At 39.4% G+C, this 19,191-nt stretch overlaps 2 protein-coding genes across 5 annotated transcripts in view; one reads left to right on the forward strand and one right to left on the reverse strand.

Moving 5' to 3' along the window:
* The window catches only part of ITGB6 (integrin subunit beta 6), a 132,718-nt gene that overhangs the window by 109,847 nt on the left and 3,680 nt on the right, over positions 1-19,191 (forward strand). For all 4 annotated transcript variants that reach the window (XM_019457504.2, XM_019457512.2, XM_019457516.2 and 1 more), the window contains 3 exons: positions 165-262; positions 5,227-5,346; positions 11,008-11,174. In XM_019457504.2, the coding sequence (XP_019313049.2) occupies positions 165-262; positions 5,227-5,346; positions 11,008-11,174 (385 nt within the window). The remainder of the gene's footprint in view (positions 1-164; positions 263-5,226; positions 5,347-11,007; positions 11,175-19,191) is intronic.
* LOC109271818 (oxysterol-binding protein-related protein 9-like) lies at positions 12,728-17,395 on the reverse strand. The gene is given in 3 exon segments (XM_053908322.1): positions 12,728-14,814; positions 14,816-15,098; positions 15,101-17,395. Coding segments are annotated over 3 exon segments (1,668 nt in total). The 5' UTR covers positions 15,750-17,395; the 3' UTR covers positions 12,728-14,078.

Genomic DNA, 19,191 nt, shown 5'->3' on the forward strand with positions numbered 1-19,191 from the left:
TCACTCAAATATCTTTCTGAAAGTAACAAAAAGCAACATCCTTTATGAGACATTCCTACGTCATGAGCCATAGTAACAGCATTAAACCATTAAAGCAATAACCCAGCTACATATCTGTTTTCCAACAACATGAACTGATAAACTCTACTGAATAATGTTCACAGGAGCTGCATTGAATGTCACCTGTCTGCCGATGGCCAGGCCCGAGAAGAATGTGCTGACAAATGCAAACTAGTTGGTGCGACCATCAATGAAGCAGAAGGTTGTACTTGTCTCCAGTTGCTTTCTTTTTCTTAACATAGGTTTTGAGAGACAGAAACGCCGTGAAGCGCTTTTCAGTAACTCAATCTCATTTGAACCAGGGCATTAGTTCAACACTAGTGTTGTTGTTGTTGTTGTTTTAAGTTTATCTATTTTTTGCGAGACAGCGGGAGAGGCAGAGGGAGGGAGAGAGAGCATCCCAAGGAGGCTCTGCACTGTCAGCGCAGAGCCTGACACGGGGCTGGAACTCACGAACTGTGAGATCATGACCTGAGCCAAAACCGAGAGTCAGATGCTTAACCGACTGAGCCACTGAGGCGCCCCAGCAGCATTAGGACTTAAGAGTAAATGCATTCCGTAAGGTTAAAAACATGATGGCTTGGGATACAAGCAATTTAAAGTCATAGCTATTCTATTTGGCTTCAGCTCTGTTGGCAAGTTCACCTCTGCTTCACGAAAAACAACTGCAGAGAATTCCAGAATGCTATGTTTTTAATTAGAAAATAAGAAAATTTGAAAAACAGCTAAATGTTAATCTCTTAACCTGAAATCATCCTCTATCATCTGATTGCCCTATTTGAAGACAGGACAAGGCAAAGTATGATATGGGTTTCCTGAGAGCAAGCCTCAGGCACAAGGCAGTTTCTGGTTAGTAGCCGTTTATTCCTCCATCCCTTCTCTGTGCTTTCTGAACATGAGTGTTACATGGCCACCCTTAATTCCCTGTTGCCTCACTCCCCCAAAACAAGAAGGGCCTGTTATCTTTAACTGCTAAGCAAATTCTGCTCTTGCTTTCACTGTCATTTTAAAATTTAATTATTTAAAATAAGATTCTTTTTAAAGGCAAAATGTCATCTCAAATACTTAAATAGGTTGTATTTTAGCTGGCAAGGCCATTTAAACAAATAATTTGTAAAGAAGATGCCTGACTCCTCCTGAAGGGCTAATCTAGGGGGATTAGTTTTTCCATCATCCCAAACTCTCTGCATTCCCATCTTGCTCAGGCAGAACTGCTCGCTGCCCTACACACATGAGAGCAGTGACCAAGATGTATCTCAGGCGAAGTGCAATAATCAAGACAATTTATGACACTCTAGGATACATATCTTGAAGAGACAGAAATAAAGAAATTAATTCATTTCCAAAGAGGAATAAGTTAGTGGCATTTATTGTTTTGAAAATTATCTACATTGTTTCAAAATTGAGATTTCTGACTGTGCACAGTTGAATATGCCTGCACGGAGGAGCATGATGAGTGCTCATAAAACTCCTCTTCTGTTCTTTTCTGGTGACTAAAGATAAATATGCCGAATAGCCATAAATTGGACAAGATGGTGTGTACCTTACACTAATACTGAAAGCAGGATGCAGTAAAAGCACTGAGGAAAGTAACATTTGTGGGCTGTCCACATTAGTAACTAGTTCAAAGTCAAAGCATATCCCCAGGCTTCATTTCACAGCAAACAGTTGAGATATTTAGCAAGTGTTTCTAAGAAATGGCTAAAAATTGCAGAAAAATGTCCTGCAAATTACTAGAACACCATTCACCAGCAGCATGGGAAATCTAATGTGCTAAGGGGAAAAAAAGAATAAACCTTGGAAACATGTAAGTCATGAACAGAGTTGCTATATTTAAATACACAGTTTTCAAGTAATTATCATAAATTCTTGGATTTCAGAGGAACACTGGGCCTCAAGTGGCATTTAAAATATTTGCATTATTCTTTTTCTGTAATTAGATAAATTATCTTCAAAATAGGGGAAAACAATTATTTGTAACTCAGAAACTGAAAATATTAACTGGATTTCTAATACCATTTAAGGCACTAACTTTGTTGAATTTAAGAGAAAAAACATATGTGTCAGCCTGTGAATTAAAAAGTTACTTTTCTGGGGTGCCTGGGTGGCTCAGTCTGTTGAGTGTCCAATTCTAGATTTTGGCTCAGGTCATGATCCCAGGGTCGTGGGATCAAGCCCCATGTCAGGCTTTGCACTGAGTGTGGAGCCTGCTTATGATTCTCTCTCTCTCTCTCTCTCTCTCTCTCTCTCTCTCTCTCTCTCTCTCCCCCTTTACCCCTCCCCTGCTTGTGTGCTCTCTCTCTAAAATAAAAAACAAAAATAAAAATTTAAAAGTCACTTTTCTAATGAGACTTTTATGAGTTCTATTTCAACTTATGCAGTTATGTCATTGATCACATCACCTTGAAATTATCATCATGTATTTGCTCTCACATAGGGTCTTCTCTCAGCCCCACCTTTTCCCGACAAGGATATGTAGAGTAAAGTAGAAGAGCAAAACTTTATAATCCAAATACATCGTTCCTCAGCTCTGCTGTGGGGATTTGTGTGAGCATTTCTAAAGACATGTGGCTTAACTTTACTCATTCCATTTTAGTGAAAGACCCTTTTTAATCTACCCCAACACTCATGTACTCAGAGCATTATTACTCAAAGTGTGTTCCATGAGAACACTAATTCTAAAAGTGTTGAATGGAAAATAGTATCCATGGTCATATAAATTTTGGAAATGGGGAGCTAAGCTTTTTGTTTATTTTGCGACTCCTGAAAAATTATGCACATTATATTAAATATGCATTGTGAATTTTCAGGAGAGGCATAGAAGGAATTGGAGTAAGGAAGGATTCCCAAACTTGTTTGACCACAGAACCCTTTTCTTTTTCCTTGGGAAACTGTTTCTCTGAGAACTACTGACCCAGCCCCAAAGCACAGGTCCTAAACACATAGGTGTCTTAATTCAGTGGTACAGATGGTTTATATTTCTATATCCTTCCTGGACCTTCCTGGATGCTGGCCTCCTCACCCCCATTCTCACATTTCTTCCTTTTCTAAGTATAATTTCATGGACTGCCTGAGACCTTATTTTCATTGTATTATTCAGGAGCAGCACTGCTGGCACTTATAAAGGAGAGTAAAAAAGAAAGGTCCATTTCTTAATGAACAACAAAAGAAAACCTTAGCAGCTAATTATGCAAATCTTCAGCCCAAGCTGGACTCTTTCATTGCACATTCAATAATACCATTTTAATACCCAAACACTACAAAACTGGCTAAATCTAGTCATAACAGTCATGAAAAGGAGTGGTGAAGTAATTAAAGCAAGAAGGGAGTCATGACGCAAAGGTCATATTAACAGTTCCATTAAAAACTTAAATAATCCTAGTGAAGTAAATTAAGCCTCCCTGTGCTTCAGTGTAGCTATTTAAAAGAAAATAAAAGAGCAAGATTAATATTACTGAAAGGAGTATTATAAGCTATCCACATATTTTCTACCTTAGAATAAAATGTTCTGTTAAGTAAACTTGGGAGGAAGAGTGGTTGTGCACAGTCATGGAGGAGAGGAGGAAGGGGAGAAAAAACACTCTAACAAGAAAAAGCATATTCTCCAAGACTTCATGAATTCTAGTTAATTGGAGTGGTTTGGTAGGAGGACATGTGGTAAAGGTTATCTAAAAATGACCAAAGTATGAATTATATATGCAGTGCTATTGCATGAAATAAATGCAATAAATAAATCCCAGGTGATTTACATGATCATAAACATTTGGGAATGACCAGATGAGAATGATTTATAATTCGACTTCTTAATATTCTTATGTAAATAGATGCTTCTAATGGATTCTAAAGCAATTTTTTCACTTAAATTTATCATCTGAAATCTTATTAATAATGGTAAATGTTTTACCCATTCCTTTTTTCATAGATAATATGAGCATTCTTCTTATAGACCCTGACGTGAGGTTTTTATCTTATAAATTAAATGCAAAACCAACTTAATATCTTCCTTTCTGTGGCTACAGCATTGTTGAACAAAAAATAGCATATTATTTACTTTGTTAGAATCAGAGGAACACATGTAGATTCTGTTTTGTTAAAGCTCATGTTTAAGCTAATGGGAAAAGTTATAGGTCTAGCAAGAGTATGTCTAAGGTTATCTGAGACTGTCCCAGTTTCAATATTCTGACTCATTGTGTCATCATACACTAATATTGGATCATGTCAAAATTTTAGGTTAAAAGAAAACATTTGTTCCATTTACAGGTTGCTGAAAAAAGTTTTTGTATCATTTGTATCAAAAACAATATCATTACAAAGTCTCCAACTTAGAAGATAGGAGAATTTTAAGCAAGATTTTTTTTTTAATTTGGAAAATGCTACATAATTTTGGCATAGATACCAAACCTCTAAAACTTCTGATAAATGGTACTAACATCTTGGATTGACCATTTTACTATATTTTCAGTTTCTGTATGACATTCATTTTCTGCCTCTTAAATAAGCTCAATAAGAGTTTATTTGAAAATGATTTGAAGAAAACTGGATTACGTTTGTTTTTAAACTAAAAAAGGGGGTTATAGTGAATAGTAGGCAAACTGTCAACTGGGTTCCTTTTAATCTGGGGTTTACTTTCATCCTACTAGTCCCTGAGCGCATAAGACTTCAATGGCCATTTCCTGATATTAATGTATATTTACTGTTGTGACAATACATGACCATCAACTTGACTGTGGGAAAGGCCCCCTTAGAAGTATCAGTATCAGTTTGGGCTGTGCAGTCTTTTTCTGAAATGTAATCTAGGCTTCCTCCCAGATGCTCCCAGCCAAGAGGAACATACAGCCCTCTCAATGCCACAATCAAGGCCATTCTATTCCCAAAACAACTAGGCATACCTGCCTTCAAGTACTTTCACTCTATTGAAATCCTGCTCCCATTAGTTTGATAAGTGCATTTGATGGTCAGTACTGATTGACCACACCTGGAACTGTTCTTCTGGAACATGAGTAGAAACTAAAACCTCAGTGGTGGGAAAAATCCTATGTCCTTTTGATTCCTATGCTGCAATGTCAAAAATTCCTATTTGCATATTAAAACTCAATGCCACTTTGCTTTAAAAATAATCTCTTTTGGAATCTCATTTAATCTAATGAATGACTCCTTTATCTGCAGATTTTTCAAAGGATAGTTCTGTTCCCTGTTCTCTGCAAGGAGAAAATGAATGTCTTATTACATTCCTAATAACTACAGACAATGAAGGGAAAACCATCATTCACAGCATCAATGAGAAAGGTGGGTGGCATGCTTCTATTGTCAATGGTAAGTGATACTACGTGGGGGAGGAGGAAACAACCAGAAAGACACTTGGGGTAGCTTTCCACGAAAGGCATTTCCAGAATTTTGATGGAGTGCTTCTACTTTCCCAGGGATTGAAATATACCTGTTGAGAGGTTTGATATGGTCCAATGTCTGTTACTTAGACCACAAAACATGATGAGCGCATTTGTACCAACCATCATCTCCCCAAAAGCTGGCTGAGGGTTTGTAGAAAGATGGACTGACTGAATGCAATGTAAGCAAAAGGTATATCTTTAAGAAAGGCTAACAGGGAGGAGCATAATACTCTAAACGGATGAGATTTGCATCAGGAAAACCTTGGCTCAAATCCTGCTCTAACCACTTAATAGCTGCTTGACATTCTGGAAGATACTTGCCTCTGAGTCTCCTCATCTGTAAAATGGGAAAAATAATAGTACCATCTTCTACGGGTTGACTCAAAGATTAAATGGAATAATGCATATAAAACATGTGCCAATTCATAACCTACAACAATGGGTCATTGAGTCAGAAAAGACATGAAACATCAAGTGAAGAAGAAAGTGATCCACAAAAGAAGTCAGGGTCCTTAGCTTCTTAGGTTTTCAACACACCAGCTCATGGAGTTTGCTTAGGACCTGGGAAGCTCTCAAGTAAAAATCTCGAAAATCTCAGAGAGAAGTTTATATTGGGTAGAAAAGAAAATAGTGGAAAAGATACTTTTGTCGAGAACTTTTAAATTTTAGTGAGTATCAGACTCACCTGGGGAGCTTGCTCAACTGCCTGCATCCTGAGTCAGCAGGTGTGATGTCTGTCCCAGGACTCTGCATTTTAACACTACTCTGCTACAGATGGCTTCCAGACCTCCCTGCCTGCATTCTTAGATATTCACAAGTGCCTCACCTTTTCTGTCTTCAATTAATGATGTGTTCCTAAATCTTTCTGGCAGAAATGACACCTGCATTAAATCAGATCGCTCCAGCTCTCATCAGCAACCTCTTCCTCCTCCTACCCCCAAAGGCGTGGAGCCTAAGTTCTGCCCCAGACAACAGCAGCAAGGGAAGGCTGGCAGGCAGATGTATTTTGTTGTGTGTGCTTGCTTATCAGTGTGTCAACAAAATAGTAACTCCTAAATTTGAAACCAAGGATATCAAACTGGCATCACTAAAGTGTGTAAAAACGAAAGCAATACCAATGTAACCAAAAAGTAAGTTCAAGATACTATAAACCAACCAAGAAAACATGATTAGAAAAATATCACAGTATAGTATTGGGGGTCAAGGGGAGGCAGAAGTCAGCACAATACAAGATACAAGAGTATGATTGTGACCTTGGCCTTGAAGCTCAGGTGGGCAGAATGCACCTGGAGACTTGCTCTTGCAAATCTCATATGAATCAACTTCTTTGAAATGCATATATAAAATGCTTTGTAGAGGCCATTAGTTAATGAAATTTAAGGTGAATCCTGCTGCACAAGGAAGAATTACTTAGTACAAAAAACCTGGCTCCTCATTATGTGTTTTATAAAGCCAGATTCGCGAACTACATCCCCCCAACCCTCTACTTGTAACCATGGCAGTGGCTTTAGCAAGTTCTCGTGAAACATAATATTGATTCCATTGGAAAAATGAGTTTTAAGCAACAAAAATGAACTCCCAGAATTGTCTTTAATTCAGGGGCTTTTGTATCTGGTAGGTTTGATTTTTATTTTGAGTGTGTGTGTGTGTGTGTGTGTGTGTGTGTGTGTAAGTGTGTGTGTGTGTGTGTGTGAGAGAGAGAGAGAGAGAGAGAGAGAGAGAGAGAGGGAGAGAGAGAGAGAGAGAGAGAGAGAGAAACATGCCTTTGGCTGACAAATGCCCCCTCATTACTGAACCATTGGGTTTGTGTGTGTGTGTGTGTGTCTGTGTGTGTGCTTCCACACAATCTGAGTGGCACATAAACATGACGTCCTTCTGAAAGCATTCAGACTCCCTGATGACTTTTTATTAAGGCTTTTTATTCTCCCTGTGCTTTTGTAGTAACGAAAAGTGAGGGGAAAATTACCTCCCTGAGGCTTAACAGAAGTCACCTGACAGCTGCAAAGATGCTTCTCCCTGGCAATATTCATGTTCCTAGGTAGGCCCTGAGCTTCCAGGGGCCCTGAGGGCAGAGTCTGCCCTGGAATCTGCAGGCCCTTCTCACAGCTATAAGACCAGAGAATCCCATGGCTGGGGATCAGAGGCAAGGATAGAAAGGAGGAAGTGGATGCTAAGGATTCCCACAGTCCTACAAACAGATTTAAATAGAAACCAAGTGAACAGTCAGTATCAGGGTGTGTGTGGATGTAGGGACAGCTTTGCTCATCTTTTTTCTTCCATCTGGAAAAACTTTCAGAGGATAAGAGCCACAGTCAAGAAATGGCATTTGAGGGACGCCCAGGTGGCTCAGTCGGTTAAGCGTCCGACTTCGGCATGTCATGTTCTCGAGGTCTGTGAGTTCGAGCCCCGTGTCGGGCTCTGTGCTGACAGCTCAGAGCCTGGAACCTGCTTTGGATTCTGTGTCTCCCCTCTCTCTCTGCCCCTGCCCTGCTCATGCTCTGTCTCTGTCTCTCTCTCCTTCAAAAATAAATAAATATGCAAAAAAAAAAAAAAAAGAAAGAAAGAAATGATACTCAGGAGCCTTCCTGGCAGGGATGTGGATGTGGATTTTACACCCACAGGTTCCAACATGGAGGGTCCAGGTCCTTGAAGTCTTGAGAATAGAAAAGGAGGAAGAATGTATTTGCAGTTTTAAGAATAGGAATAACAATAACAGTAATAGCTCTCATTTATTGAGCCCATACTAATGCCTTATGCCAGGTATTGCTCTATATGTTTTACATGCATTAATTCTTTTAGCCCCCTCATGTAACAACCATATAAAGCAAGTATTGCTATTATTTCCATTTTACAGATAAGGAAATTGAAGCAGAAAAGTTTAAAAATGTGTTAGGTCTTGCAGCAATTAAGTACCAGTGCTGGTTGGGGAATTCTGGCAGGCTGGCTTAGAGCCCAGGCTCCTAACTCCTGTGCGATACTGCCTCCCACTGGCTGTACGATCGTAATAAATACCTGACTCCCAAAAATATGTTACATCAGCATCAATAGAAAGGTCATGCAAACCACACATGTAATTTAAAATTTTCTAGTAACTGCACCAAAGAGTCAAAATCTGGTGCAATGAATTTTAATCATATGTTTTATTTAATCCAGTCTATCCGAAATATTGTCATTTAGCAATACCCAAACTATTGACATGCTTTATTTTTTTCCAAACTAAGTCTTCACAATCAGTGTGTATTGTATACTTACCACACCACCTAATTCAGAAAAGTCATTTTTCCATGCTCGGTTAGCTGCCTGTGACAGAGCTAGAAGTTTGGACCTTAGAATTAGGTGGCAGTGGCCAGGACTCGACAGGCAATACTGCACACCGTGGTGGAGATGGCCCTCTTTTCCCACCTAGAAATATGTCTTCAGTCTGAGCATTTCAGGAAAAAACTAAAGAGAAAATAAACAGTGGAGATTTCTATTGTGTGATACCTGCCCTGGAACTTGGGCCGAAATCTTTTCTTGAGAAATGTATAATTTCTCAAGGTATAATGTATTCTCAATGTATAAATGTATAATGACTCTAAGTTCTTAAAAAATTGTCTCTGCCAGGCTGTGCCTATTCCTCCTTTATTTATTCTCTACTGGAGAGCCCTCCTAATTCACATTCTGGTGGCAGGGTCCTAGTAAGCTTCATCTTGCTTTCGGCAAGAACATGCTATGATGCTCCATCCCAAACATTTCATTGTCAAAGATGCAGCTAGTGTATATTCTCACTGACACACGCCTCCCACTTTCTTTGCAGGAGTGTTGCTAACCTCTTAGAAGCAGCTATGGTTCATTTGCTGTGCTAGAAACAGTCTTTAGATCTTCATACTGGAGTAGCTATTTCATTAGCTCCTTTACTTATTTCTGCATAATCTCCTTACATGGTTTTTTTGTCCAAAGAACAAAAGTGTCTGAGGCCAAGCATCATGCTGTTGTGGGGTCATTAGTCCTGCTCAAATTCAGATCAGTTATAGATCCTTACCTTGAAAGCAGCATCACTCATCCCATGTGTATAACTCTCCTGATTAAATATCTAAAAGCAATAAGAGTTAGGCTAAACTAAGCATGATTCATTTCCTCCCCAGATACCACAGATTTGCCTCACTTCTTGCAGAGGGAGGCAGATATTTAATGATAATTTTTATGTGGGATTTTTTTCCTCGTGAAAGCAAGGGGAGAGCTTAATTATAATGTTTCATTAAGAAATGTATCATCTCTCAGGCATATTGCAAGAATTATTAGTCATTCTGCTGTCAATGAGGGAAGGCACTGTGTAATTGTGAAATTATATTAATATCATCAATAGAGTCAAAATAACATTTCATAGAATATTCAAGTTGAAAGGACTATACAGAAACTTTAGTTTCCCAAACTTCCCTGAAGATAAGAATCACTTGGGATACTGCTAATAATAAAAAGTCTGTGGCTCCATCTAAGACCCACTGAATCAGAATCTCTGGGCTCTAGGAAGCAGTGGATTTATTTATTTATTTATTTATTTATTTATTTATTTATTTATTATAAAATTTTAAACATTTTTATTTATTTTTGAGAGACAGAGAGACACAGAGGGTGAGCCAGGGAGGGGCAGAGAGAGAGGGAGACACAGTATCCGAAGCAGGCTCCAGGCTCTGAGCTGTCAGCACAGAGGCTGAAGCAGGACTCCAGCCCACCAACTCTGAGATCATAACCTGAGCCAAAGTCAGACGTTTAACCAACTGAGCCACCCGGGCGCCCCACTGCAAGCTGTGGGTTTAATAAGCATAAGCACCTGAGCTCAACCTTGTCCTCAGGGAAGTTAAGGGAACACTGAAGTCCTACACCTTTGTTTGATGGATGAAGGTCCTGGAACTCAGAGAGATCGAAGGACTTGATGGATTTCAGAGAGCTACATCAGATGGGAATTGAAACCACCTCCCCTGACCCCAGTCCAGGAACTTTCTAGGACACCAGAGCACTACATTAGTATTAAAATAAAACAAATAGCCATCATTGTCTTCAATTAAAAAAAGAAGCAGCGGCAAGTAGTAAACTTCTCAGGGGGTGGGTTTTATATAATTCTGAATATAATCTCCTAGATAGTTTATGTTTCAAGGAAATCCATAAAAAAGTAATATCATGTGTTTGTGTGTGAATGTGTGCACACATACACATTTCATTTCTATTCTATCATGTATCCAGAAGAGACCATTTTTAGGAATTAAACTATAGTCTTTTTCATGGTCCTTTACATGTTCTGTGTGTATGAACCTCATTCTTGGATTCTAACTCTTTTTGAGTCAGCCATTCAAGTATATATCCATTTGCTTTAAATAACAGAACTTTATCTTTTGTTCTACTTCATAGGAATAGGGCTATCTTTCAACAAGTAACTCATTTTTTTTTAATTCATCAAAACAAAACTTGTTACAATTTTCCCTCTACTGGAGAAAAAATACAGTTGGACATTTTAATGAGAAATCTTTTCTCTGCCTCACAAGATTATACCATCTTCTTAATATAATTTTCTTTGTTTCCACAGACTGTCCAAAGCCCCCAAACATTCCCATGATCATGTTGGGGGTTTCACTGGCTATTCTTCTCATTGGGGTTGTCCTCCTGTGCATTTGGAAGCTGTTGGTGTCATTTCATGATCGTAAAGAAGTTGCCAAATTTGAAGCAGAACGGTCAAAGGCCAAGTGGCAAACGGTATGTAAACACTTGGGGGCTATCCCTTGTCTCCGGGAGAAAGTGACTCATGGAAGAGATGGGTGTCAGCTTTCTTCTGCTCTAAAAGGGAGTGATTTCACTGGTTCTTTCCCTACCCCTCTCACCATGTCCCTAACAGCTTTGATTTGTTGAGGACAAAGGAACCCAGATAGCTATTTGGGACCCAAATAACGCTCATAGCAAACATTTGTCTCTCAGTGCAGTAGGGATTTCCCCCACTCTGAAGAGTCTCTTGAAACTCCTTATATACTGTTTAGGGACATAAAGGAGATACATTTAATCATTACCACCAGGAGGATCATTCAGGCCCCTCTTGATAAAGCATAGGTGCTGTATCTAAACACCTCCATAGATCAGTTGTGTTATAGCCAACAGAATAATGTTCGTGAGTAGTATTACAGTTCATGCCAATTTCCATAGAAATACTCATTACTTATAATATGTTACAATGCCAAGTTGAGAAGACCTTTTAAATATCATTCAGGTAAAAAAATATATATATATATCATTCAGGTAGTTCTTCTCAATAACAAATTTTAAACAGCTACCTGAAAAATACCCCAAAAGTGTCAACCTTTAAGTACGTATACTCAATAGATATAATTTATGTGTCTCCCCTTCACACTAGACAAACACAAAACAGGACTCCAATTTTCTGTGTTTCTTTTCCACAGGAGAGATAATTACATTTCTAGAGGGCCATAGAAACAATTTCATGGTTTTAATTTCATCTTTCTATTTCTAATAGTGTGCCAGCTATCTAATAGCAATTATCTTACATTGCTGATTCTAAAAACAGTGATTTCACTGGAGAAAATACAGGCAAACGCAATGCTCTTTTGTGTTCATCTGCCCCAATAAGTTGATATTAACATTTTTTCCCCTCTAATTATATAGTGATATCCTCAATTCTTAAAGCAAATGGAATTTCTGTTTTGGATAAATTTATCTTGATAAGACATGTTTATATATCATCCAATTATTTTGAAGTAATGCTAAGATACAGTGCAGGACAATGGACAACAAAAATATTCAGCTACTTAATCTTCCTATTAAAAATGCCTTTAGACACAACAACCATATTCAATGCATGGATCTTGTTTCGATCCTGATTTGAACAGTCTGACTGTAAAAATACATTTCTTGGACACCTGGAAGGAGGATAATATAGACTGGATATTAGAATGATAGCAAGGAATTATGCTTAATTTGACTAGGTAAGATAATGGCATGATAACTTTGCTAGAAAATATCCACATTTTGAAGTGAAAGGAAATGAAGATTAGGTTTACTCTGAAATAATTCAGCCAAAAGAGAGAAGGGGATGTGGGGCACCTGGGTGGCTCTGTTGGTTGAGCATCTGGCTCTTGATTTCAGCTCAGGTCATGATCTCACAGTTTGTGGAGCGAACTCCCTGTCAGGCTCTGTGCTGACAGCATGGAGCCTGCTTGGGATTCAGTCTCTCTCTCATTCACTCTCTCTCTCAAAATAAATAAATAAACTTAAAAATTTTTTCACATTAAGAAAGAGTGGAATAGTGAAGCAAGTGTGGCAAAATCTTGATCATTGTTGAATCTGAGTGATGAGTCTATAGAGGTTTGTTATACAGCTTTCCTCTTTTGTGTATGTATGAATTATTCATAATTAAATAAAATGCTTTAGGAGAGTAAATTTGGATTTGCAATGAGGATATAATTTATCCGTCCCTAACAAGGTAAAATGTAACCTGCTAGATTAGTCTGGTGACTTAGAACATAGTATTATGAGGCTAAAGTTGAGGACAGTTAACTTCATCTAATCCCCTGGCCGTGGGTGTTTACAACTCTCATCAACTGTCAAGCAAATGCCTGACAATGGTCAAAAGGACAATCAGACAGGGGCACCTGGGTGACTTAATCGGTTAAGTGTCCAACTTCGGCTCAGGTCATGATCTCACAGTTTGTGAGTTCGAGCCCTGCGCGCAGGCTCTGTGCTGACAGCCTGGAGCCTGCTTTGGATTCTGTGTCTCCCTCTCGCTTTGTCCCTCCCCCACTTGTGCGCGCGCTCTCTCAAAAATAAATAAACATTAAAAAAATTTTTTTAAAAAGGGCAATCAGGCAAAAGAATATGATTAAGTTGACACAAAAAAAACCCAAAAAGCAGTAGTTGGTTGAACACCACCACCCTGTGAAGTAGTCTAGATAATCCCATTTTGAACGTAAGGAAATGGATGCTCAGAGAAGTTAAGGGACTTCCCAAACTTTTTTTTTTTTAACTGGAAAAATTACTTTATGAAGCCTTAAGAAGCACTGAGTATAATTAAATATAGTCCAGCATTAGATACAATTTAATAATAGTCTAATTCCTATTAATAGTCCAATTCCGAAAAAAAAAGTTATTATAGGTGAGGCCATGACATTTCCTAACACTTGATTTTAATACATTGCACTAATTTTCTAAAACAACTCAGAAGAATCAATATTTATAGTAGATGGAGTATTTATGAAAAATCTGGCATCAGGTATATATTTATATATGTGTTACATATATATATGTAGAACCCAGAATTATATGAACTATGAAACAGCCAAACTGGTATGCAAGGTTTAAGACTGGGACTCATAAATGCTTTTCAAAGCATGGGGTTTGGGGAAAAAGCAGACATCTTATTTTCAAAACCTGAAGTTTTTCTCAGGACTGAAGTCACAATTGTAACTGCCACAGAAAAGGAAAAAAAGGGAAGTTTTTCTTGCTTTAATTGTTCATCTGCATCAGAAAGTCCAGTATCCCTGAGATAGGAACCACTGCAATAAGAAGGGAGTGAATAGGTTCTCCCAAAGGAAGATTGGTGCTTAATTATGCCTATTGCCCTGGTCATCAGGTGTAAACATTGCATTTCCCAACCTAATGCTTTGCAGCACCAAGACTTTTCAGTAATGGTTCATCGTAAACCCAACATTCTCCATCTTCATGAAATAACCTTGTCTCCCACTGAATTTCCTTCTCTTTCCTTTCCTGGGCTTCTGCTCTTCGTCTTTCTCCAAGTCTATGCTTGTCTTCAGTTGCCGCATCAATGTCTCTGATTTTGAAAGTGACATCCTTCCAAAGGCAGTGGGATTCATACTCATTCTGATCTTCTAACTTCCTCACTTTCTTCTTAATTATAGGCAACTTGTTGGTATCTATAAAAACTGCATTTTCCCCTGTTGCATATTTTGCATACATTACACCATTCCGTTCCCCTTCAATTGAGCAAAAAGATTTCCTGTCATTTGGAGAACTACAAAATCTCAGCAGTAATTCTGTGCTTCTTGCCCCACAGAAAGGTTTAGTGTGGAAGACGATATTTGCACTATAGCCAGTTTTGGAACAATTGATATTGCATTCTCTACCTAGTTCCACCCAGGGCACTGTGAGGACGGACCTTCCATAACCATTGGGGAATGTGAGAATGTAATGTTCGTCATAATCTAGACATGAGACACAGCCCTGCCCTATGTTGTGCACCCCAATCGACATCCCAAGGAATTTTGATTTGGTCCAGATATGAGCATTGAATTGTATCTTTTTGTTAAAACGCTCAGCATAAAAAGCTGAAATGGGTGGATGATGGGAAACCTGCTCAGCCATGAATGTCACAGTTTTTGGAAACCCAGGGAACTGGTCCTTCTGAAACTAGCTCTGGGTTCTCTTCAGTATCATTTGGTAATGTCCAGTGACACTGAAAGATTTCACCCAAATTAGGGTTGTATGGCTTTTTGGCAACCAATCCTTTCCTTCCTGCGTGAAAGGCTGAGAGGTACCATTTCACAACCTGAACCATTCGATCTCTGGCATCCTTCTGGTCACTAATGCTCACAAACAGGTCCGGATGTGCAAAAAAGTCTGCATACATTTCTAACAGAGATCTTCTTTCAAGAATAATGTTGGAAGAACTACCTTAGTAAGATCCATTCCAAGCCTAACCTGTGACAAGAGATGCATGACAACACTCTTGTGCTCTTCCATGGACCCTGCCTCCCCTTCATCATCTCTATCCTCATGTGAATCAAAGAGGTCAGCATCGCTTGTTCCATTGGACATGGAAGAATTAAGTGACTCTGTGGTATTGAGGCGCTTGCGACTATTTCCTGGGCTGCTGTTTGTCAAGACAGAGGCAGATCCACAGGAATCTATTAAGTGCTTTGGGGATGAGCCACTTTGATGAAATTCATCAGCATCATAGAATTCATCTTTGCTGCTAGAATAAGAGAACTCAGGGACAGTATTTGGAGACAAGTTGACATGGCTTGGAGAAGTCAAACTGCTACTAGGTGGTGAGTGCCCACTGCCTGTACTATTTGGTGTTGGAGTCTGATGATGTCCCAAGGTAGCTAATACAGGTCAAACTGGTAGGGAAGATGGATGCTGCCCTGACTTACACAACTGAGCAGGTTCTGGAGGTAAGACAGTCTGAGTAGGCATTGTTTCGATCGCAGGTTCCAAGGGACTATGTTGATATATTGCATCTACAGGATTAATAGTACTTTTAGCAATCTGCAGCAACACAATGCAGTGTTTAATTGATTTTACCATGCTCTTTGTTGTTTCTTCAAGAGTTTCAATTTTCCTTCTCTGTTCATCATCTTTGCAGTTTTGAAGTTTATCATCAAAAAGCTTTAACTGTTCTATCAAGATGTGTAGGTAAGCATAGGCCTCTGTAAGTTTCTTATCAAAGTCTTGGACACTAGGAACAAATCCTGAATCCAAACCCCCAGAGGGCAGCGGAAAGGAGGCAGGGAGAGAGCGACATTCACACCCACGGCCCGGCCCAGACAGGCAGCAGGGACCCTGGGGACTCAGGGGTGTGGGCCGGCCCCTTTCCCAGACCCTCTGGGTCTACTCACTCCACAAGCGGCCAGCATGAAAGCCATTCACCAAAGCCCCCGCCCTCTGTGCCTCCAGAGGGGGGAACCAGGGGCCGCTTCCAAGCACCCCTTTTTTTCTCCCCCAGTCTGTATCTCCCAGAATGCAGTGAAGTCTGTCCACTCCAGACTTCCCAAACTTTTGATCCATGCTGGAGCTGCGATCCTAACTGCAGCCTTCTTCTAAGCACAGCCTTGACCCTCCTAGAAATAATAAGCAGGTGTTCTACAAACAAGCACTTGGGCAATTATGTGATGTGTATCTACTAACCAGCACATTTTAATGTTCTCATACAAAGGCATGAACACTGACAAATGATTAATATCTTTAAAATAACATTTTAATTAACAGTTAATTTCCCCAAAACATGCATTGTGTTCCCTCAGGGTGTAGAACATGACTGAAATTTAAATGCTGATTTTTACTGTTTCTTCATCTAAAATGGAACAAAAATATGCATTAAACAGATAAAATCATAAATGAAAAATATTATTCCCTTGTTAAACTGAGTTTCTTTGAATAACAAATGTTTGATGTTCTTGACTAGATAATAACTGGGTAATAATTATTCACTTGGATGCAAAAGAGGTTTAATTCAAATAATTCAATTCAAATTTCACTAATATATCCTATTGGAAAAAACAATGTTGCTCAGTGCATCCATTTTGGGGTCCTCAGTTTGATTCCACTTTTAATCTAAAAACTGTTTCTTCTTGAGAACTAATTTTGACTGGTCTTCAAACCCCAGGGGACCTCCAGAGTCAGTAGGGGTGGGTTGGATCTCCTGACCCATAGGCCTCCATTGGACTCTAAAGGTGACAGAGCTCAAGACAAAAAGAGCTCCGTTTCTTGCCTCTTGAAACATTTCATCATAGCCATAAAGAAAGGTTACCTTTTATTATACTTTTAAAAATAACCTCCCCATCCATATTCTTTATGAAAACACAAAGGGAGGATATTTAAATTCATCTTTGATTAGACATTTTTTTCTAGGATGACAAGTCATTAACTAGAGGCAAAAAATGTTCAGTCTGACATTTCTTGCAGTCATGGATTGATTTTGTACTGTGCTAAGCAAATCAGGTCTGCATTTGGCAGTTAGGCAATCATTAAGAGAGCTGTGGGTCATGACAAAGAGCTTTCTTATTACCACTTTTTCAAGCTCCAGAAATATGCCACTGCATTTACAGAATCCACAGCCTAAATTAGCACCCCCAGATTTCAGGGGAAATCAGCCTGGTCACCCCAGATCATTGTGGGGGAAACCCAACCTTGTCTAAACAGTGAAAGAATTCAGACCCACCTGAAATGGAGACCCAAGGCTGTGGCTTGGCTGGAAACCTGTAGGAGAGTTACCATCTGCGTGGCCTAGAGGAGGCAGTACTACACATTGCCATCCTTTTTTCTACCAACAAAACCTCGTTTGAGCATATTCTCCTGAGTTCTGATCGTCAGCTGAGGGCAGGAAACACAACTGCCTCCCAGCAATATGTACTTGCTCTTTCTACACCTTTCAACTCCCACCTTACCCTCTTACTATGGTGGGGTCTGCTTCAGCCATCATGCCCAGGACCTACAACTAGCTTTGCAAGAGACCCCCTGAATAAAGTCGCTTCAAAATACAGAATGAACACTGTAATCAAAATGAACATTCATCTAAATGTCTACAAAATAACATCACGCATTCAGTTCATTGTAACAAGTCACTTCCCTTATGGTGCAATAAATTATACTTAGTGTGGAATGGGGGTGCATTTTAATATGTTTGACATAGCATGAGATGAGGTTCACGAAAGAGTTCCTGGTCCTATGAAGATCTAAGCTGGCCCTGCTCACAGCCCATTTACTCTTTCAGAGTATTTTTTCTCTTCCCTAAGCCTTCCTCTTCCTCCAGGACTTGTCATCCCAACCTGTACTTATTTTTGCCATTTTTCCTCTTCGACTGAGTTCTTTATTTTTCTGTAACCAGCTTAAACTTAATAGCTTGTAGTCTTGAAAACTGAATAGAATTCATACATGATTTTTGTTTCCAAATGAGACTCCAACCACACTTAAGACCATATTAGTGTGTCCTTCACTCTCCAAATTCCAAGTTCTTATGGCAGCAGGACTAAATAACGACAGGAGCGTCCTCAGAATCATCCAGGCTGACTTCAGGAATAGAGAAGTATGGTGACCTGGACTTCATTCATCATCCACCATCAGGGAGCCTGTTTCCTATTTGCACTTATGGCCGAGATAGCATCTTTCTGAAGGCACATGAACAAAGGTTACATGTTACTCAGTCAGAGGTCAGGTTACTGGTTCTAGCAGAAGTGGGTGCAGGTGTGATTCCTCCTCACAATAAAGACACTGTGGCAAATGCAAGGACAACAAGTGGAAGGCCCAGGAATGTTTTTCAATTTTATTTAGTTCTTCTGAGAACTGAGAGAAATGTCCTGGGAAAGCAAATACAGTTGTTTTTGAAATCTATGTCTAGAACTTGCCACAATCTCTACAATGTATAGGATAAGGAGACCAAAATATAAGATTTAGTAATTTGTAAGGTCATAGGTGATACCTAGACTTCATACACAAGCAGAAGTGGGCTTGGAAATGTTGAATGTGAAAGCTCCAGGGGAAAGTATCTTTCTAACCCTCTCCAAAACTTAAAGAGAAGGAAATTCCAAATATGAAGAAGAGGTAGAGATAAGAACTAATAAGAGGCGGCATTTATTGAGCACTGAATATGTGTCAGGGACTGTGCTAAAGTATACTTCATGAATGAGGTAAGCACTTTGGTAATCCCTCCAGTGGACGAGGACACCAAAACTCAGAATTGCTTAACTGAGGTCATGTGGTAGAGCTGGGTTTGAAACCAGGCTGTCTGACATCAAAGCCTGTGTGGTCAACCTTGGAAAGTGGGAGAGAAGAAACTGCAACTTACACAGACATCTTGTGCCTGCCTGGAACAATTCAACCAAAGGAGGGAAATTGGAGGATCAAGCTTGGTATTTCTTTAAACACTTACAGAGCCTGGCTTCTTCTGGTCCCAGTGATGGCACCTAGAAACACATCTACACCCTAAAGAGCACAACTGAATTGTCCAAACATTGGCACAAATCCTCTGCAC

The sequence above is a fragment of the Panthera pardus genome, unplaced genomic scaffold (genome assembly GCF_024362965.1).
Source record: "Panthera pardus isolate Hobbes unplaced genomic scaffold, ASM2436296v1 HiC_scaffold_10, whole genome shotgun sequence".
Lineage (NCBI taxonomy): Eukaryota > Metazoa > Chordata > Mammalia > Carnivora > Felidae > Panthera > Panthera pardus.